Below are 23,287 nucleotides of genomic sequence, written 5' to 3'. Positions count from 1 at the left end.
AGAATCACTCAGCTAACAGTTGCAGAATGCTGGTGTAGGAAGTAGAATTTCCACTTGTAAGCTTTCCCCTGTTTAGTCTCAATACAGTTTCCTGTAATATTAAGAAAATAAAGCATTCACTTCACTATTGCAAATTAATATCAACAACAGTAACCATACCAATAGAATTTATATAAGATCCAAACTTGGAGAGCATTTTGAATATCACTCAGCTAACAGTTGCAGAATGCTGGTGTAGGAAGTAGAATTTCCACTTGTAAGCTTTCCCCTGTTTAGTCTCAATACAGTTTCCTGTAATATTAAGAAAATAAAGCATTCACTTCACTATTGCAAATTAATATCAACAACAGTAACCATACCAATAGAATTTATATAAGATCCAAACTTGGAGAGCATTTTGAATGAAAATGACTAATTGTGTCACTTGTCCCAAAGTGCAAGTGAATCAGGGGAGAAATCCCAACCTCATCTAAAATATGTTCTTTCTTCAATTCAATGTATGACTTTAGTAATATTGTACAATGCTATATTAGTTTAGCAACCTAAAAAGTCTTCTAGATACCAGACAAAGTCAACCACCTTTTAAAAAAATAAAAGAATTTTGACTATTTCTATAAAGAATATTTTTCATGTTTTCATTATTGTTATTGTGTATGTGGTGTGTGTATGTGAGCCTGCATGTGTCATGACATGTATGTGGAAGTCAAGAGACAACTCTGAGTAATCACTTCTTTTCCACCTTTATGTGAGCTCCAGGGATTGAACTCAGGTTGTCAGGCTTGTGGGGCAAGTGCTATTACCACTAAATCATATTTCTGGCCCCAAGAATATTTTTAAGACACTGTACTTTTCCTTTCAAATCTCAAATGGTGGTATTATTAAAGAATCTTACCCTGGAGCACAAACACAGCCACTTATACAAGGTGATGATGGGGCACACGTGAAGTTCATGGCCAGGTTTGCACATGTGGTCTCACAGTTTATACCACCAGCTGGTAATTCAGGGTCAGGAAACCTGCAGTCATAATATTCCTTTCCTTCTGGACAGGCATGAACTTCAGAGATAAAGAATAGATGACATGGGTTTAACTTGGTATTTTCTCCACAGACAAACAATCATACGGACATGAGTTTATCATCAAAATCAAAGTTCACCATAAGCTATTTCATGTTATGATTAAAGGATTTTGTGATTCTTGAGTTGATGAACCTATGAACATTACCTATACAAAGCCTGTTCAGTAATCAAAACTTGCAAATCCTATTTTGAATTTGAAAACCTTAGCAACCTTCCAAAGCAATTAAATAGTCTATAATTTCCCAAAGTCAAGAAACAAGCTACCGGAGGCTAGAGAAATGACTCAGCGGTTAAGAGCACTGGCTGCTCTTGAAGAGGACCTGAGTTTGATTCCCAGCACCCTCATGGCGCCTAACAACCATCTGTAACTCCAGTTCCAAGGGACCTGACACCCTCTTCTGACCTCTGCAGGCACTGCATGACACAGGTGCACCTAACATACATTCAGGCAATACACTCATACACACACAATTAAAATAATAAAATAAAATACTCTTTAAAAAGAAACAAGGTACGTTGATCAATTGAAACACACACATTTTGAAAACTACAATACATATTTAAACTTTGACAGCCACGTGAGTATGTGTTACTTCTAGATCTTGCCTTGCCTCTGAGTTGTTATTTTCATCAGCCTTCACTATACTATAAAGTGCAGAAGTGGACACATTTATAGATGCATGATGGGCTACCTACTTCTTTAGAAGGCTTTTGTGTTGTGAGAATCGAATAAAACTCTTGTGTGGGAATCAAAGGGATAGAATCTTGAGGACTCCCTGTGAGAAATCAGGCTAACTGTCCTTCCCTGATTTTGCTATGAGTAACCTTGAAACAAGAGGGTCAGAAAAGGCCTGCTTTGTACCTACTGAGATAATAGCTATGTCCAGGAATATAAGCTATAGAGAAGAAATAAACAGGCCTAAATCCTCATACAGTAATTCTAGAACACATAATTCACAGGTTTTGGTTTTCTTTTGTTGTTTTCTAAGAGACGGGGTCTCACTATGGTTGTCTGGAATTCCTGTCTCAGCCTCTTTAACTAGGAGTATAGGTATACACCACCATGCTTTATAATAATACTTACTTGGATAGTCAAATAAGTAACAAAGTTTAAATCTCCCTATCAAACAAAATGAATGAAAGAGTTTTTGCTCAGAATTTCTCTGTAGTCTCTGAGATTCTGAGGCTACTTCTTCATCTGATGAAAATAAAGAAGGTATACAGTCCTCTACCATGTAACATGCTCAGGAAACACTCCAGTGGAAAGTGGCATTCTAAGAGAAATAATGTTAGATGTCTTTCTATATGCCTTTTGTTTTTATTTTCTTTTTTTTGTAACAGGATCTTATTCAACCTTGATTGGCTTCAACTGCTAACATAACTGCAGCTGGCTTTGAACTCTAGATGATCCTGCCTCCATCTCCTCAGTGCTGGAGTTACAGGGGTATGCCACCAAGCCTAACTATATCCCATTTTTAATTGACTGTTACTACTCCCAGAACCTTCCCGTTCAGACACAGCCCAGAAGCTAGAATCACTGACATTACTTCAGCCATTGGTAGACATGAAGAATCTCCGGCATTGATTCAAATCAGAAACTGTGTCTGGACAGTTCACCAAGTGACTGTGTACCTTAAATCTAAGAAGTGCTAGCCCGGCCTAGAACTGATTTTCCCAATTTATGATCCACAAATATGTTCCAACTAGCATCTGGGTTATACCCTAAAGATTTGGGGCACCTAAGGTGGTGCTGGAGTAGACAGTGTAGAGGCTACATCCCTCGACTGATCAGCTGTGCCTCCAGGTGGCCTTATATGCTCACCCAAACTTTCCTAAAGATATTCTAATTCTTAATGTGAAAAATTTTGGAAACACTGGAGCATGGTGCTGAATATATGACTGTATACATATACATGGGTAAGGAGGGCTGTGAGGGACAGAGAATTTCTTCCAGAAGACTAGGGGCAGTGTTAAATTTGCACTTTTCTAAAGGAAAACCTTTATCTGGAACTCACCAGTAGAGGGTGTTGCTGCCTCATCACATTTCACAGTCCCATTTGAACACTGGCTAGAAATAAAGAAATAGTTAACTTATGGACCCAAATGGAGGTTTTATACATATAAATGATTGTCTTCAGTCTAGCTTGAAGAGAGCTAATTCATTCTGATGTATCTTTATCAAGCACCTCCATGTATGAGACATTGTGAGATGCATGGGGAATCAAACACCACAATATTATAATAGCCTGACCCAAGTGCTTGTATTCTAGTAAAAAAGGAAAGTACACAATTGATTATTTGTGCAACATAACACACACAGCACAAAAACACTTTTAAGAGATAGAAGTAAAATAAAACAACATAAACATTTAAAAAGTCTATTTGTAACTGGCCAAAGGTGGTAAAACCTGAGCAATTTTGGATAATAGATAGAGATTGTAACTTGTAAGAGGTGGGAAGGCTGTAACACTCAGTGGAAATAGGCCACAAGGTACAAAACAGTGTTCTGTTTAACAAGGAGATGAACTTAGCAAAAGAAGTAAGGCCAGACCCTGCTCTGATGATAAGATTTTTACCCCTGAGCTGAGCTACTAAAGACTTTAAACATGGAAGTGAGGTGATCGGTTTGAATTTTAGGAAATAATGTATGCATCTAGGACAAAGCATCTAAGCACAGAAGATGGGATATAGTCACAGGTACCTTGAAACATTAAGATAAACCCCTTAAGAAGATAACATGACAGGTGATACACACCAGCTCTCAGTAACTCCAGCACAGATTTTCATTTAGCTTTAAAGCAAATTATGTATTTTATAGTTGAGGTGAAATGAAGAAACTGTTACATGAAGGACCACCTCAGATTTAATGCACACACACACACACACACACACACACACACACACACACACTAGTCATTTAGCAACATAATGACACTCAGAGGTGTGGTCAGCTCATACAACAAATGCCATACAAGAACAAAGACAATCAGGTCTTCTGGACCATAGGCATTTTAAGAAGCATTTCATTACAGCTTTAACATATTCAATAAAAGTTTTCAGAGCAAATATATAGCTCTTCCAAAAGTGGCTATAAAACTTTTAGGTTCACTGTTGAATTAATACAGTTATACAATATTTTAAAATGAAATGGAGATCTTTTATAAAGGTTAAAAAATCATTCAATACTCATTTTTTAATTTTTTTTTGCAATGAGGAAGGATGGACTTTTTCAGTAAGTTCACATAAGTAAATTCAATTATAGTAAATGAAAAGAGTTCTTTTCCAATACTTAGCACAATTCTGCAGATGAGACCAGATATAAAACAGTTTCACTGTGATTTATTCACATCAGAACTCATGTTGAAGATTGGTCCCCAGTGTCGTGGTCTTGCAAGGTGGGATCTTTAAGAGGAAGGGCTCAGTACAAGCTGATTTGATTATAGGGGAACCACTTTCAAAGGAGATTACTGTGCTTATTATCTAGAACAAGGCATTATTGATCTTTTAGAGCCGGATTGTTTCCAAGATGGATTGTTATATGCAGGTTTGACTTCCTCAGCTCTCCGTTCTTTGTGGGCCTCCACTGCCATTGCACACATGTAGTGCACTTTCATATATGCAGACAAAACTCTCATACACATAAAATAAAAATAAATAAAAATTTTAAATAAAATAAATTTAGAATTCTTTTCTGAAGTCACCAGTCTCAAACATTTCCTATTCCATATACTAATATAATATATATTTAATATATTCATTGAAACCTACCACAAGCCTGAAGGTGTTGGGATGAGTTCCCCAGGCTGATAAACGTTGCCCTTATAATGACACCGGCAGTGATGTCTAAAGTGGGGGGATGGAGAAATGAATAAAATAAGATATAAATTCCTTCCAACTCAATTAAACTCCAGCAGAGCCTATGCTCTGCACTGTCCCCATAGGCTGCCATTATTCTATGTGACTGCACACAATTCTGTTGTTCAAATGGCAGAAACTGTTTAGATGCAGTAGCTGCAGATTTTGTTTGCCAAAATAGTTCTGAACTGTTAGTTTAGTCCCAAGAAAAGTCACTGAAGGCACTTCAGAGAAACACAATTGACCTATCATTTAACCCTATGTGTAAAACAAGTCTTCACTTCATGTGAAGACTGAACTTTCTGAGTGCTGACAGATATTGCAATCCTGCTATTCACAGGAGAGTGAAATATAAGCCTTGTTACCGATTTGGAGATGGAGAAAACAAGTAGGGATAAGCTTCGGGGTTAATCAGCAGAACCCTTCCTGCTTTCTGTAGTTATTTGTACATGGTATTTTTAAAAGATATTTAGAAATTTAAAGAAACAAACACACTAGTTCATTTGGCCTATCAGAAGAAAACAATCTGGATGTTGTCAAGCCTTACTATGACTTACATGGGCACACAGAAGTTCAGCGTGTCTTCATAGAATTTGCCTTCAGGACAGTTACAACCTTCAGCACAGTCGTCATCACACTGCGCAAGGGAGGAAAGAGAGGTGCAGGAACGGAGGCAGAAAGAGGAGCAGTGATGGTACATCATGCCCCTCTGGCACACCACGGCTATGGACAAACCATTGTCAATGAAGAGAGTTCCAAGGAGCACAGAGACATGACACACTCACAGGTCCAAGGAAGACATAAATCATGAGCCGAAAGTTATCTTACAACAGAGAACATACCACCACACACTCCATAACAGAAAAACAAATAAATATTCCTGGTCTCAGTAGGCATGTAACAGATGCATGGAATTCCTACACCTAAGATAATTTCACTTTGACTTTCTGCAACCCTTTAAAGACCTATAACCCATTTCTTTTTTTTTTCTTTTCTTTTTCTTTTTTTTTTGACAGGATCTCCTTGTAGCCCCAGCTGGCCTGGAACTTGCTGGGTTCCCCTCTGCCCAGAAATACAACCATATTTCTTTTGTCATAAAGAGTGTCTTTTAACTGAGTAAACTTCCTGCAATTACATTTTAAATCTGCATAGTGCTATGAAGTCATCATCACCTTCCCAGTGTTCTTGAAACGTTTGTAAGCTTTTAGTCTTCTATAGTGTGGCACAATTTAATTTTGTTAGTCCATACAGTGTTCTTTTATTTATTTTTTTTTCCTTCTTAATCATGTTAATACTTTTTTCAGAACACCTCCAATTTCTCTTTAGACCAAATTGAACTGATATGGCAGACAGGTTAAAATAACCTAAAGTTTACTCAAGGACACACGTAGAAAATTCTGATAAAAACACAACTGAAATTACTTTAAGTGTGTGGAGGATAGTTCCAACCACCAGAAGTAAAGAGGGAAATAAAACCTAGAACTTGACTTGAGGAGGGGTTGGTCCTCCATGTCTTAGATTTTGGATTTCACTTATGTGGAAATGGGAAATATAAAGCGAGAAATTTGAACAGCTTTAAGCTGAATTCACAAAGATGAGCAGCCTCAGTTGAAAGGAGGGACCAAAGCAGGGGTCAGAAGACCTTCCCTGTCAAGAGCCAAAGGGTAAGTATTTACAGCTTTGTAAGCCCTTATCTCTGCCACAGCCACCCAACTCTATCCTTGGAACACTGAAGCAGTCATAGGCTGTGCGTAAACAAGTAAGTGTGACGGGTTTCCAACAAACTTTACTTATAAAGAAACAGAAGACCCAAGGGTTACACCTGAAAAAATAATTATAGGGCATATATGGAATCTCTCTACCTTCAGTGGAATAGTGGATACTGTAACCAAGAAACGGGAGTCCAGGAACATGAAATAGTAACTGGCTACAGCACTGTACCTGCTTAACTGTAGATTGATCATGTCACTCACTGCAACATGCTTTTCCATACTTCTCAATATTTAGATATGACATTTCCATGATAATCTTTTCAAAATTTTCAAATTATTTCTCATGTTTTTTTCAAGATACATGAGCAGACTCTGTGTTTGTAACAAATAGTCAAAAATTATTAGTTCTCTCTTTCCTTCCCTCCCTCCTTCCCTCTCTCTTTCCTCCTCCTCAATTTCCCCCACTAGTATTAAAGCAAAGACCCTCTCAATGCTAGATAAGCAATATATCACTTAGCCCTCAGGTTATTAGTTCTCTTACACAACATAATTCCAGTTTAAACTAAGTATTCATTTGTTTTTTAATACTTGTACCCTATAAGAATTCCAAATAATTTATATGCAATAGTGACATTTCATTTAAAAAATAAAATCAGCAGTTATGAGCACAAAATTCTCTAAAGAGTTACCTGATCAGCTCCCTATGCCATCATACTCACCACAGAATGAAATCTGAGCTCTGAAATCAATAGGTACACCCCGCCGACCACACAGGTAGGCATAGTGAGCAAGAGCATTGCACAGGCAGGCACTTCCACACTTGCATGCATCATGGCGGCATAGCTGATAGTACAGTCCTGGGCTCACGTAAAGGTGGCAAGGAGCAAAGAGCTCCTGGTGGATGACATCACAGTGTGCTGCATATCCAACTAACAGACAAAGAAGCCATGAATGTCTCATATGCTGGGTCAGATCTGACTCTAAGAATCAGGCACCAAAGTGGCTTAAGTATCTTCCTTTCCTATAAGTGTATTGATTATTACTTTAAATGAGAAAAATTATACTGTTAATAACACTGATAACAGCATTTAATCAATATTCAATAGTCTTTTAGCTAAGTTTACAACACAAAATAAAATGTGGTGAACCTAAATAACATGAGTAACAGAATGGTTGACAGAAGCAGTAGCCTGGGTCAGCCAGGCCTGCAGATCACCACAGGACACTTGCTATGAGGATTTGGGATTCTTATCTCCAGGTTTCTGCAAACGACAAAAGTGAATCCAAGTTATGGATATAGTGACAAATTCATAGAATACATAATTATCCCAGAAGGAATGGAAATAGCTGTTCCAATAGCATCTCTAGGGTGAAAGTATACGTGGCAGATGCCACAGAGTCACTGACTTCAACATCTGTACAATGTACAGTGTACAATGTCTGGCAGACATTAGGAACTCAGTTATGCTTGATTAATAAATCTATGAGTAAAAGGATATGTGATTCATAAATAGAAATCAGGAATTGGGGTACATGTTGAAATCTATGAACCACAGTAATCATTATATCATTTGGATAAATCTGTGTATATATTCAAACCTTCAATTTAGTAAATGACCAGAAACAATCCTGGACAAGATTTGCAAAACAAGTTTGACAAGATTACTAAGTTACTATCTTTCAGAAAAGGGGACCTTGTTTGCATTGGTTTCTGTACAGATAAAAATCAATCCGTCTGTATACTGTAAGTGTCACTGAGAGATAGATGAGCCATTGGACACCAGAAATATTTTACTATCAAGGAATAACACTGAATTAATTTTGTTGAGAACTTCTCATATTTATTTATTTAATGTAATTTGTAGTCATCCTTTGAGAATTTTATACAATGTATCTTGATCATAGTCACCCCTGGTCCTCACCCTAACTCTTCATAGATCCAAGGCATATTTCTTAATAGTAAACACCCTGGTAGTTGCCTAAGTACTATGTTTTTGCATTGAGTATGCAATGTACACATATGCAGTAGATATATATAAAACAAATGGCTGAACACTGCTGGTATGCAGTTTCCTAATAACAAGAAAGAGCAATCCTGAAAGAGCAAATTAACACAGATAAGGATATTATTTTGGTCCCTAAAAATTTGTAGACTGAAATGCATTTCCAGTGACGTAAGTAAAGGGTAATGCAAGAAGATTCATGCGAGAAAATATACAGAATCCTTTCAGAATTGTTGACTTTTGTCTTATTTTGTCTTTTGGAACCATTGTGAATTTACTTATTTGAAATTATTTTAAAATCATAGTTCACAGCTAAGGTTGAAAAAGAGAATATCCAAAGCATATGTCATAGAAGATATAGATTGTGGAGAAAAGTGATAGAAAACATGGTAAGATGGCATCGATGAGGAAGATGAGTAAAGACATAACTGGAAGGGAACAACTTATGAAGTGACACTGAAAGTTTTACATTTTTTATGTATATGAGTGTTGTCCTTGCATGTATGTAAGTGCACCCATGTCATTCAGTGCCTTTGGGAGGCCAGAAGAAGGCATTGGATCCCTGAAACTGGAGTTACGGACAGTTGTTAGCTGCCATGTGGGTTGAGATTCAAACCTTGGTCTTCTGTAGGAGCAGACAGTGCTCTTAACTGTTGAGCCATGTCTCCAGTCACAAAACTTTTACATGTTAATTAAAAAGAATAAAGTTGTGCAATAGCAAGGAAGAAATTATGAATGTCAGATATAAAACAAGATTAGTTGAAGTTTTAATAAAAAATTGGAACAGGACCAGGCATGGTGGCACACACCTTTGATCCCAGTACTCGGGGCACAGAGGCAGGTGGATCTCTATGAGTTCCAGGCCAGTCTAGTTTCAGGCCACCCAGAACTACATAGTGAGACCCTATCTCAAAAAAAAAAAATAGGACAGAATGGAGGAAAATGGAAATGAGATTAAAAATAATAAATCATATAGACCAAAGACTTTATTTTACTCTTTAGATAGGAAAAAAAATGACATTGTCATTCCTTGAGTTTAAATGTTGTTCTAATTTTTTTTACGTGTTGTAGCAAGATTTTTTTTTCTTTCCAATACATTAACACTAAATTAATAATAAAAGGCATTAAACAATCAGCAGAGTCCTTCCATACAATCAGTACAGAATCTGGAAGTTACATATGGATGCTCAATCCATGTTGTAGAATATAAAAATTAACTACATGAAAATGGTAAAATAGGCAAAGTAAGGGAACAAATTAAAATTAATACACACACACATATAAATGCACTAGTTTGCACATTAGATTTTACCTAGACAGTCTCCTTTACTATGACTTACTGGCCTTAGTCAAAAATGTATTTTTGGACATGCATGTACAAAAATATGTGAATTGTTTTGTCATTGCAAACTGCAGAGCTAAAGCATGACTGTCTCAAATGGCACAAAACCATCATTGGGTTATGGGCTCTCTGCTTAGGAAGATATAATATGTGCTGGGGTAGGAATAAACAGGACAGGCCCATGAGTTACTGCACTGTGAAGCCAAGGCTGGATCTGTAACAGCATTATTAGGATGTTTTCAGCATTAGAAGACTCTGAAAGATCTAAAATACAGCCCACACTTGAGAAAAAGAGTATTATAAATACCTACAATATGCAAATTTTACAATATGCACAGTAATAAGGGTTGTTAGCTTCAATTACTCTTAAAAATGCATTTATGTAGACATATAATTAAACAAAAATGCATGAGGAATGGCATTGATGAATAAAATCATAATTTAAAAATCTCAGCATAATATGAAATTAGAGTAACACAGTGAACGTCTCCTCCAAGTTTACATGCAGAAAGAAAGACTTACTGTTCTGCTGATTAATGCTGCAGGGGTCCACCATCGGCACATGAACAGGTGCAAAACAAGTGGAGGAAACTCTCCATGCATTTGCATGAAGCTGTGGGGTTCCTTCTATCATGCCTGATGGAGAACTAAGAAAGCCCAGAAAATGTTCATTGCACTCTCCCATATTCGTTTCATTGGCGCATACTCTTCAAATATTCAAATACAACAATACTATTTTTTCTTAATATGTAAAGAAATCTTAGAGCTTTAAGTTTTCTAGTGGTTTTTAAGAAATATTAAACTAGCCAGATGTGGTGGTGCATGCCTTTAATCTCACATTTGGGAGGTGGGGGAAGAAGAATTTCTGTGAGATGAAGGCCAGACTGGGAAGGTCTGCATAGCAAGTTCCAGGCCAACTGGGGCTACACAGTGAGACCCAGAGAGATATAGAGAGAGAGAGAGAGAGAGAGAGAAAATATATATTCAAAAAGAAATATATATAGGTCCTATTATTGAGATTTCACAAGGTGCTAAATTATAAACATACACAATTTTATTGAATCTATTTCTGCCTTATGAAGAAAATATCCTAAGTCCATTTTATAAAGAAAGCAAAACAGAAGCTCAGATAAATGCTAAATTTCATTAAGCTGACAAATGACAAAACTCAGGTTCAGATCTGGCGACCACTCAGTTAACGAAGCATCACTCACACAACCAGGACATTTAATGTGAGTGAGGTTTAGGGTGAATGTAGAGACAGGTGAGCTAAAGACAAATATCACAGAACATAATAGTCTATATTCTCGGCTCTTTATATCAATTTATATTGTGAGGTATGAATTATTGAGCAAACAAACCAAAATAAAATAGGGGGCATATGTGAGCACCTCTTCAGTTTTCCCAACAAACCAAAGAAAAAGAGAAACAACTGCTTTTCAGAAGTCAAACTTAGAAATTACAATTTTTAGGGGTCAAATATTAAATTCTACCTCCAACAGCCATCCAAATCCAAGTTCATTAATCAACAGCCAGTGTGTATTAAGTGGCCTCACTCTTGGGCACTGTGCCAGACCCTGTCAAAACTCCTAATATAGATGAAGGCAGACTAGGTCTCCAACAGGAATAGTTCAGCCAGAAGTTGCACCCTGTGCTCATTGCTACAATGTGTCTTAATAGAAGAGGAGGCTTGACCTCAGTTCTCACAGCAAACAAGGTGAACTGCTTTGGTAATTGCTCAATAGCTTCGGCTGTCAACCTGACACACTTGGGATGAGGAAATCTCAGTTAGGAAGTTCCTCTATGGGACTGGCATGATGGTATGTTTGTGAGGCATTTTCTTGATCATTGATTGATGTGGGAGGGCTCAGCCCACTGTGGGTGGTGCCAGCCCTGGGCAGGTGGTCCTGGGTTGTATAAGAAAGCAGGCTGTACACAGGCCAGAGGAGCAAGCCAGTAAGCAGCATTTTTCAGTGGTCTGGGCTTCAACTGAAAACTGCATTTTTCAGTTTCTGCCTCCAGGTTCCTGCTCTGAGCTCCTGCCCTCCTCCCTTCCCTGATGAACTGTAAGCTCTAAGGTGAAATAAACACTTTCCTCCCCACATTGCTTTGGTCATAGTGTTTATCATAGCAACAGAGAAGCAAACTATAAACATCTGGCTCAGAGGTACTGATGACTGAGAAGGTATACAACCATCCCTCATCCCCATCCTTTCTTCCTTTTCCTATTCAACAAGCCATGCTAGAACTGTAAAGAAATACAGCAAATTTAATGCAAAACCTCATTTTGTGTAAATGAAAGCACTGAGACTTTAAAAAACTGCATGACTTGTACTAACTTTCCTCTCCTTTTTTCTTTCCTGCTCCCAGGGACAACAAAATAGCTTGGGGTGATGAGTGTAGCCAGTATTCCCAGCAGGACCTACCCAGAGCCTGGCTCTCTTAGTTCACTTAGTTCACTTTTTAAAGATAGGAGCCAGAATGTAGGCCCATTTATTTATTGTATTTTACCTTATAAAATAACCATTCAGCTCACCGTACTTGACCTGCTGTAACAGGGCATGTAAAATAAATTTTCAATTAATATTTTCCATTAAACTATGTTTGTGGATTCACATTAACCTTTGTCAAGTAAAGAATTTTAACTACTTTAGTTGGAAAGCTAAACAATGTTCAGGAGTTATCTCTGACTGAAATATTATCCTGCATTCTTATCGCAGCTGAATGTTTATGCATAGAGGAGACTGGTGCCTTGGAAAGTGACAGCTAGATCTGCCATCTGTTAAACATTGACTGCTAACCCAGTCTGACAAACAAGGCTGAGAAAGAAGGCTTAATGTCTTTTCTGGACTTCTTATTCAAGCCTCTTAGCATAGTTTCTGTTTTGCAAATGTGATAAAGATACCCTTATTCTAACCCACAAATTTTAAAAAATACCTAAAAGCAAATAAATCATAGGGAGATACCATGAAAGAAATTCTAGGTTTTGAACTTTTAATTTTAAATGTCAGGTCTCATCCACTCAATTCTCTTCTTGATGCCCTATTAAAAATTCTGCTCACTTCAATTTCACTGTCCAATATAGACAAGATTCCTGTGAATATAAGGATTAAGGATATGGGTCTGGATCTCATCATCCTGGCAACATGATGTGAAAAACTGATAAATTATGATTTTCATAGATAATCTACATTCAATTTTGTTTGCTGGAATATAAACTAGGTTTTAAAAGCAAATGCCATCTGAGTTGGATTGAGCATTAAACCAGAATTTATGATCAAGATTACAAAGTAGAAGCACCCCAAACAGAAAGATTATGTGTGAAGGTGTTTATAAAAACACATGGTATTTAGAGAACAGCTTGTCTATAACATGTCCTGTGACTGCCCAGCTCACAACAACCTCTAATTTTATATCTAGCCATGACCACAGAGAGCAACACTTAATTTTTTGAAATTATCTCAGCATTTGATGTGCATTATCAGTTGAATGCCTCACCTAAGACTAAATATTTCATTAGAATCTTTCGTGTAGATATTGTTGGCAACTTAAAGTTTGTACAAATTAAAGCATATAAAATAGTTCTTTGGACATGCATGAATCCACTGTGCAGTGGTTAAACCAAGCTAATGGACATATCTATCAGCTCACATTCTTGCCAGTTTTGCATAAGAACGCTTGATATCCAGTCCCTTAGATATTTTTAATTATCTAATACATTAACTCCTGGCACTAGACTGTACAAGAGATCTCTATTCATTCTTTGAACAACAACACTCTTTCATCATTTCTACCCTTAGCCCTGCCCACCCCCAACCACCAGAGTTTGGTTTTCTTCAATTCTTTATTTTTCTTAATGGCTAGAATCCCTTCCTAATGTGCAACACTAGTTGCTGGAGGATAAGAAGTGAATCTCTTGCTTAAATGGCTCCCACTCGGCCTCGAGCCAAAGAGCAAGTACTCGTACCATGTATACTAAACTATACACTGCTCCTTTTCACAGGCATTGAAAAGTGCAGCCTAAATTCAAGGGAAACAGACATAGTTTATTGTTTTTCTGCCAGTGTATTGTCACAAAATCCAGTGAACGTGGGAGCCACAATGTGCCTTGGAACTATCAGTAATATCAAATGCTACCAGTGTTTTTAAAACATAACTTACTATCATTAATAACAAAGTGACACTGAGATTTTCTAAATGACTGCACATTTTCAAAAGCAGAACACTGCTGAACCTGACAGGAAGCAGAGACTAGAAAAGGAGGCAGCAGTTAGCCCACATCCTGAGCTACACTGCCAAAACTCAAGCCTGGCTCCAGTACCTACATCACAGCTTCTTGAACTGTGGTCATAAACACACATGAGATCATGTAACTGAATATGGGGGGGTCATGAAAACTGGCAACAAAGGTTTCTGAATGTGCTATGGCCTCAACTAAAGTCAAAATAAAATAAAGTCAAGCATGGAGGCACGCACATGTAACCCAGCACTTGGGAGTTGGAAGCAGTTATGTCAGGAGTTAGGCCATCCTTGGCTACATTATAGGTTCTAATCTAGCCTGAGCCACATGAGACCTTGTCCCATCCCAAGACCCACGTGCAAATACCAGACATGTTGGTACACATTTGTCATCAAAGGGCTGGGAAAGTAGAGATGGGCGGATCCCTGGGGCTTAATGGCCAGCCAGCCTAGCTTAATCAGTGAGCTCCAGGTCAATGAGAGGCCCTGCCTCAGTTAACAAGGTGGTCAGCACCTAAGAAATGATACTCAGGTTTGGCCTCTGGCCTACGTACATAGATGTGCACCTGTGCATGCGTGCATGCACACATACGCACGCACACATCAACTGTGTTATGAAACCAATGTGTTTCTGCCAATGCTCACCTGTGGCGCATGACTCCTATGCACCCTTGGTTCTGAACATACGACATGAACACTTTCCACTGTCATGCCATGAACATCAACAAACACTGCCTAAAACAACTCAGCTCAGACTCGAAACTTACTGCATATTATGAATTATAGTGTTTATTCTTCATAAAGGGTTTTACTCTTACAGAAATGTAATGACTTAATTACAGAAAACAAAGACTTTTAATATTTTCCTACCACAATTCCTCACTATATGAATCTCAAATTAGTATATCTTTGGATTGTGTTGTAGTAGAGGGCTTGATTTTAAGAATTACTGTTTTAGGTGCTGACGAGTTTTACTTTTAAAATCATTAAATTTTGGTTTATGATTAGGACAAAATTTTCAACAGTCTCTGAAATGATCTTAAGCACAATTCTGCCATTTTGTACTACAAATTTATGAGAAACAGCATTCTCAGCACTGATGATCATAAAATCAAAATACTGAGCAAATCTGAAGTATGGTGAAGATGCTGAAGTCCTGCAATATCAAGACTGACTTCTTTATATAAAAATAAACAAACACCTCCATCGCATATGCATGCAAACTTGTTTTCATCTTTAACAAATGGTAAAGTTGGAACTACAGCAAAGAATTGTTTTAAAATAAATTTATGGGGCTGGAGAGATGGCTAAGCGGTTAAGAACACTGGTTGTTCTTGCAGAAGGCCCAAGTTCAAATCCCAGCACCCACATGGCAGATAACAACTGTCCGTAACTCCAGTTAAAATATTTAAAATAAATGATATATATATATATGTTTGCATAAAATTTCTTGGGTGCAAAGGATTCATGAGTGTTAAAACTAAAATCCCAGAGAGAAATGACCTTGAATTATTTTTAAAATATTTTATTTTAGTACTTTTATGTTATGTGTATGCGTGTATTGCCTCCGTGTAGGTAAGTGCATCCATGTCATGCAATGCCTGCAGAAGACAGAAAAGGCTGTCAGATCTCCTGGAACTGGAGTTACGGACAGTTGTTAGCTGCCATGTGGGTGTTGGGATTCAAACCTGCATCTTCTGCAAAAACAACCAATGTTCTTAACCACTGAGCCATCTCTCCAGCCCCAGACCTTAAATTATTTCTTTTTCCTCTTGGTGTCTGGGTTTCTTTCCTGATTTGTAAATAAGGACACGAATCAGAGAAATGCTATAAAACTTAAATATAGTGGTGCGTGAAGCTTAGACCAGTGACTACTAAATTCATATCAGCTATGTAAACGTTCTTAATGAATTCATATCCTCTAAACTGACAGTCATTAACCTTAATTGACTACACATTAATCATACTTACAGAAAATCATCCCTGATGTTGCCATTAAAAGTGCCACACAGACCTAACGTCCTTCTTTTCCATGCACTAGAGAGCTGAATGTAAATTCTTTCCCCATCTATAGCAAACAGAATCTTTAAACCAAATGTGGTTTTTAGAAGAATAAATAAGGATGACAAAGTTTGAATTTCAACAATTCCTGTAGGAAAAGAGCATACATAAGTCAGTGCTGACATATACAGGCAGTGTTCCAAAATGATAGGACAACAACACTAAGCCTCTCCTAAAACACCAGGAAGTGAGGTACCCGGGCTTGGAGGTCCTGCCTGTACTCCAGGACTAAACCCCCATGCCCCAAGGCTTCTCTAGTTTCCTTTCTTCCCTCTCACTTTTCTGAATCTTCAGCAAGTATTTCTGATAGGCTGTCAAGTCAACATGGAATTTCCATTGGCAAGCATCTTGAAGAGCAGATAATTCTTAGACATTTGAATTTTAATGTCTTCTCTGTAGTATGTATGGGTGTATGTGTGGTGTGTGGATATGTGGTGGGGGTACTGCATAGTGTGTGTGTGGAGTGTGTATGTGGTGTGTATGTGAGAGGTATATGGTGTATGTGTTTGTGGTGTATGTATGTGCCATGATGTGGGGGGTGAGGATGTTTGTTCTGGTTAGTGTATGTATTATGTGGTTTGTGTGATGTATGTGTGTGGTGTGTATTGTATGGTTTGTGTGTGTAGTGTGTGTATGCAGTGGGGGGCATGTGTACTCTGTGTGTGTGGAGTGGTGTGTGTGTGTGTGTGTGATATAGTATGGGAGTGTGGGGGTGTGGTGTGTGCACAATATATATAGTGTATGAGTGGTGGTGTGTATGGCATATGTGCAGGGTGAGTGTATGTGGGGTGTGGAACATGTATATGGTGTATATATGTATGTCTTATGTGTGGGGGGGGATATATATAGCATGTGTGTGGTATTGAATGTTTGGTGTATATGTGGGATGAGTTTGTGTGTATGAGTGTATATGTGTGTAGTGTGATAAGAAAGATGAGGTATGTATGTTTATGTCATAGTGCATGTGTGGTATTTGTTGTGTTTGGTATGTGGGATATGTGTGTAGTGTGTACATGTGATGTATGTGTGGTGGGAGGTTGAAGGGGTTGTAGTGTGTGTATGTGTGGCATGGAGGTGGGGTGTGCACTGTTTATTTGGTTAAACCATGTGGAACACCATTAAATAAAATTGTCAAACAATGACACAATTTTCTATTTACTTATATATGAAGTAAATGACACCAACATAGCATGAACACGTAATCTGTAACGCACAAGTTGGAACATTTCTAAGAGTTTGCATGCTGAGGGTATTTAAGTACACCTGTGTCATGCAGTGCCTGCAAAGGACAGAAGAGGGTGTCTGATCCCCTGGAACTGGAGTTCCAGATAATTGTTAGCTGCCATGTAGGTGCTGAGATTTGAACCCAGGTCTTCTGTAAGAACAGCCAGTGTTCTTAACCACTGAGCCATCTCTCCAGCTCCGAGAGTAAAACAGTATTCTTAACATGCTGCAGTTCAAAGCATAAGCAGGGCCTGTCCCAGGAACCACCATGTCTGATGCCCTATGCATACTGCCTACCACCACCTACTTTCCTAAATTCAGCTCTGGATAATTTCTGTTAGCTGACCAGGATGCAGCAATGTCAGTTCAGTTACATTAACTCCCAAACAAACAGGCTTTACACACCCCTATGACCCTTGTCTGCATGGAGTACTTTCCCCACTTCCTTCATCCTAGAGTTGTTTGGATTTAAATGCTCAGTGACACATCATCTTCTTCAGAAAACTCTTCTGACCCTTTCTGCAAGTCCCTCCCCAGCGCTGAATGGGTTGCACCTCATTTAAACCCACAAAGTTCCTATACAAATATCTCATTTTATTGCAAGCAACTGTATGTTTGTCCAAATTCTAAGCCACCTGAGGAAAACACTAGGCCCCATGAACATGATGACCTTCACTCTTTCTGAAAACCTGGTGGCACAAGCATTTAGTAAATGTTTGTAGCCAATCAACAGGAAAAGGTACCATATAGGCTGTATTTTTGTGAATTCTAATGCACAACATTGCTTCTTACCATTCAGATTGAAGCCTTGGTTAGGACTGGTGAGGATCTGGCCTCCCCTACTGAGAGTCACTTGTTTGCTAAAATCATCCTCCAGAATTAGAGTTATAGACTGAAGGCAGACCAAGCCAAGATTCTGCAATCAAAGTATTGGTGAAAGAAAAGAGAGCAAGAAATAGACATAGAAAAAGACAAGACAGATGGGGGAAAGGGAAAGAGAAAACAGAGAAAGAGTATGGACAAATAAGAATCTCTGGTGTATAGAAAGCTTGGGTGTTAGTGACACAATAAAACAACTGTTACACAACCCATTCCATATGACCCCACCCCAGTAAAATATAGTTTTTATGGTATATCAACTATAGCACACATACACATATATTTTACACAAAATGGTGAATAAAAATGTTTTCAGTAAAGTACCAATAATTAGTTTCATAATACATAGCTTATAAAAAAAATACATAGCTTATGACTGAACTAGTATGCTTGACAGAATTGTCAATAAAGAATATAACCAAGGAATTTAGGCTATTTGGAAAATTAAGTCAGATGCTAATAAATTTCAAATAAAAGAATCAAACTCAGACCAGTCATGGTGGCTCATATCTATTATCCCAGCACCCAGGATGCTGAGGCAAGAGTATTGCTGCAAGTTTAAAGCTAGCCTATGTGACACAACAAGGCCTTTTCTCAAAAACAAAGTCTGGCATGGTGATGTACGCCTTCAATCTCAGCACTCTGGGAGGCAGAGGCAGGCAGAGGCAGGCAGATCTTTGTGAGACTGAGTGCAGCCTGGTCTGCACAATGAGTTTTAGGCCAGCTGGGGCTACAGGGAGGCCCTGCCTCAAAAAACAACAACAACAACAACAAAAATCTAGGGGAAAAGCAAAGTAGTTCAGAATGTTTCCTTAGAAATAACTTTTTATTGGACTAAAACTAGAAAAGTAAAGGTTCTGGCAAAATTTTGAACTTTTTTTGAAAGTTTTTGAACTTTTTTAAAAGAAATTTTTCTTTTCTGAAAGAAATTTTTTTTGAAGAAATTTTTCTTTTTTGAAAGACATTACAAACATTTATTATTTCAAGAAAAGATCTAAAATAAATATTATAATATGTCTGAATTAATCATGTTTCATTAGGATGATAAGAAACCCATTGGATCCTAACCCACCTTCTCCACCCCCACCCCCCAAAAAAGTCTTCTCCATTACATAGCTGGTTTTGGAGTAAGTGAAAACTTAGTCCTCTTGTGAAATAATGCAAAAAGCCTGTGTGTATAAACCACCTTTAAATTCAATATACATTACATACATTTGTTTTCATATTTATTATCTCTAAAATCAGGATACATAATGCCGTCAATATGTCATGAGTAAAGATCCACATCCCTTCTTTCTTTTGTGATACATTAAAAACTATGACATACCTTATTAATATATTAAGTATAGTGATTTAGCTTAACAATTACTGCCAACCTAGATGAAGACTTTAACTCTGAAATCTGATTGCTCCTCTCCTTATTGATAGACATTGTTCTTACCTCTTCACAGTGAGCTTTCTGTAAAGTAATTGTGAATTTATCTTTCCCAGTTCCTTTGACAAGGATGTACTGACACAAGCCAATGAAAGAATAATGCCGACCGTCAAAGGTGGTGAAATGAGAGTCACCCACAACAGAGCATTGAACTAGCAGAAAGAAGGAAAGAGAGAAGAGTAAGCAGGGATAGAAGAAGATGGAGAAATAGGAAGAAAAGTCGTGTTAATTCTTTAAAAAACTGGTCAATAGGATAAACATTCAACAAGAGGAAAATCTGTTAAATTTTTACTGCTCTGTCAAATGTATTATACTATCATTCAACTATATCCAAAACGTATTAAATGATAGCTTTCATATATTTTTAGCCTTATATTTATACATTTTAACAAAATTTTACCAAAGTTGCCAGCTCAAGGGTGTCATGTATTCAATTTTCCATTTATCCTCTGTATGTGAATTACAGATTATTACATTCTTTGATATATATGAAATAAACTCATAAAAAGTGTTATTTTCCTCCAAGTTAAAAAAATACGATTCTTTTAAAAGATTTTTTTCAATATTTTAAAAGATTACCTGGACAGTCATGCTCAGTGCAGTTCCAGACTCCACCAACACATACACTAAATAAAATAAAGACATTAGTGCACTACCTTATAGAAACTGTAGCAATGATTGCTTCAATATATTGATTAATATACCAAAGTATATCAAGTTAATAGATTTTGAATTATCTAAGAATATCTCTAAAATTTTACTAATAATTGTGACCTGCCTTGTACATAGATTATTATCCATTGCGTATCTAATTTTAATGTCATCAAGACATTGGCAAGAAAAGAGATGTCTTTTTATATAAGATAAATGCTTCCTTCCACCTTCACTAAGGGAAGAGTTTGGGAGGAAAGAAAGAGTCTGTGACTATGTCACCATCTAAGAACACGGTTAGTTATATAATTACATGTCTTGTATACGCTAACAGGAAAGAGAAAAGAACCAATGGCATATAGCCTTCCATTTCTTCTTCTTCAAACTATCCCGGAAGGATTTAATGTCTACTCAGAGCCTTGGGTAATTGGAAATAGTCACCTTTTAAAATACCAATACACAAGTCAAAGAACACCATCAAGTTCTAAAAGTATGCATTCATGATTACAAATCACAAAATGAGGCAGGAAGGATAAGGGCCTAAGATTTCATGAAATTGCCAACGGAAGCAAGACACAAAACACAAAAATAACTACCCTGTGCATTTCAAATAAAATACACACTGCATCTCAGAGTTTGGAGAAGAAAAAAAGCAATGAACAGTTTCTACTAGATTCCTACATCATAATTGTTAACTGGCCCAATACCCACAAATAATTCACTATTCATTGATCACATACCATTCAGTACACTCCTGTTCAATTTTCGAACCAACTGAATAAGCTAATCCATGGAAACTACATGGGCAATTTTCCAAGGAGATGCAAGTCCCATTGTCCATTATGAGGCCTGTTTAGAAAAACATGTATGACATTCTCAGAAGAGTAAGGGTTACATTCTTTCAGTGTAACAATTGAAACAAATTTTGTTGAGTACTTGCTTATAGTAGGTGCTAGAAACAGAAATTCCTTTACTGTCAAGGAAGATTCCAGCAACCTGGCTTTCAGTATCTACATTACAAGGTCAATTTCAGTGAATTCCAAATTTTATCTTTTGTAACCGATCATGAAAAACTCAAGGTCTACCATATAGAAGAAAGGTTAAACAAAGAAAGAAAGGAAGGAGGCATAGTCTTGGTTATTTTCTGTTCATTCCAAGAAAAAAGAAATTTACATACTGTCACACAGATAATAAGAGGTAGACAGTGCTACTCAATGGCATGATTCCTTACATGTCTGTGAAATTAAAGGAGGATTAACCAGAACTTAAATCAGTATTTCCTTCCTCTGGCTTTTTTCACCAAAAAGTCTCTACAGGAAAAAAAAATGGACATATCTTGGTACATGGATTTATATTCTGATACTGCCTCCTTTGGTTTGACTGTTAGCAAACACCTCATAACTGGCACTGTCTCTGTACAGTGCAAGAGAGAACAAGGGCTTGGGAGACTCACTTAACACCTCTGAGGGTTTTTTTGTTGTTTGCTTGTTTTTTGTTTTGGTTTGGTTTGGTTTTGTGTGTGTGTACTAGTAAACATTTTACTGCTGGGCTCCTTCACCACTCTCCTATTTCTTTTCCTAGTTTATTTTTTAAAAAATGGGGGTTGGAATGAGGAGTGCCTCAGTGGGTAAAGTGTTTGCTATGAAAGCATGAGGAATCTGAGTTTGAGTCTAGAGTACCCAATGTGAAAGTCAGGCCTAGTGGTGAACGCCTGTAATCTCAGCACTGGAGGAGCAAAGACCGTAAAGCCCAGGACTTTCTGGTCAGTCAGTCTAGCCAAAACTGAGCTCTGGGTTCAGAGATAACCCATCTCAAAAGTAGAGGAAGATATGCACCATCAACCTCTGACTTCCACATGCAAAATCATGGGCTTGTGCACCTGAAAACACACATGCATAGTATGTCACACACATACATCATACCTATGCTCACGAAAAGGAAGGAAGGAAGGGAGGGAGGGGAAAAGCAGAGAGAGCAGGAAGGAGGGGTTGGAGGAAATCATCAGCCTTCTTTATCAGTACACTAGTCATTCCTAACTTTAAACACCACTTCTATCATTTGCTGTTATTTTTCACTTTAATATTAAAACTATATCAGGACTAAAACCTTGTAATAGAAAAATGTGAAGACTTCCTCAAAATCACACAAGATTGGTTAAATTATTAAATACTAAAAGAATAAACTTTTGCCTTGGGAATTTTAAAATATTAGATTCCAAGTTTCTTGAAAATTTTACAAAATGGGCCCTTTTATTAAAGAAAAGCAACCATTCCTCATAGTCACTTCCAGAATCAAGTTCTGCAAGGGTACAAAATTGCAATAGTCCTGATGTCTTGGAAAGGACAGTGAGACCAAGCAGTGATCATCGTACAGCTGCAGACCTGATACCAATTTCAAAGAGAGCAGACATAGTTTTTTGGTGTGTTTTTATTGTGGTTGTTGTTACTGGGTTTTGTTGTTGTTTAGTTTGTTTTTCTGTTTTGTTTTGGTTTTAGGTTTTGGTTTTTTGGTCTTTGTGAGACAGGGTCTCCTGTAGCCACCTGGAATTCACTATGTAAACCAAGCTGGCCATGATTTCACAGAGAACCACCTGCCTCTGCCTTTGTAGTGCTGGGATTAAAGGTGTGGGCCACCACAAAAATGTCAAAAGTATTTGGGAGCTCTTATCTAATCCCTAAAAGATTTTAGGGTTACCTCTTCAGAGGGGGGAATGTTAGAGTAGCAAATAGTCCCATTTAAAAAAAAATGAAAAAGAGAGTACACGAAGTTGTCAGGAAATAGTGATGAGGAGATATGGGAGGAGCTGGG

General features: G+C 37.5%; 1 protein-coding gene across 1 annotated transcript in view; it reads right to left on the bottom strand.

Moving 5' to 3' along the window:
- The window catches only part of Otogl (otogelin like), a 168,859-nt gene that overhangs the window by 113,261 nt on the left and 32,311 nt on the right, over positions 1 to 23,287 (bottom strand). The window contains exons 13-23 of the mRNA XM_029555761.1: positions 21,220 to 21,328; positions 20,408 to 20,454; positions 19,835 to 19,980; positions 18,307 to 18,430; positions 16,201 to 16,378; positions 10,513 to 10,637; positions 7,365 to 7,574; positions 5,491 to 5,656; positions 4,847 to 4,921; positions 3,094 to 3,146; positions 893 to 1,055 (exon numbers count right to left, since the gene is read on the bottom strand). Of these exons, the coding sequence (XP_029411621.1) occupies positions 893 to 1,055; positions 3,094 to 3,146; positions 4,847 to 4,921; positions 5,491 to 5,656; positions 7,365 to 7,574; positions 10,513 to 10,637; positions 16,201 to 16,378; positions 18,307 to 18,430; positions 19,835 to 19,980; positions 20,408 to 20,454; positions 21,220 to 21,328 (1,396 nt within the window). The remainder of the gene's footprint in view (positions 1 to 892; positions 1,056 to 3,093; positions 3,147 to 4,846; positions 4,922 to 5,490; positions 5,657 to 7,364; positions 7,575 to 10,512; positions 10,638 to 16,200; positions 16,379 to 18,306; positions 18,431 to 19,834; positions 19,981 to 20,407; positions 20,455 to 21,219; positions 21,329 to 23,287) is intronic.

Source organism: Nannospalax galili, unplaced genomic scaffold (genome assembly GCF_000622305.1).
Source record: "Nannospalax galili isolate Female #2095 unplaced genomic scaffold, S.galili_v1.0 scaffold390, whole genome shotgun sequence".
Classification (NCBI taxonomy): domain Eukaryota; kingdom Metazoa; phylum Chordata; class Mammalia; order Rodentia; family Spalacidae; genus Nannospalax; species Nannospalax galili.
Note: the sequence above shows the minus strand (reverse complement) of the source record. Positions and strands in the feature narration are given on the sequence as shown.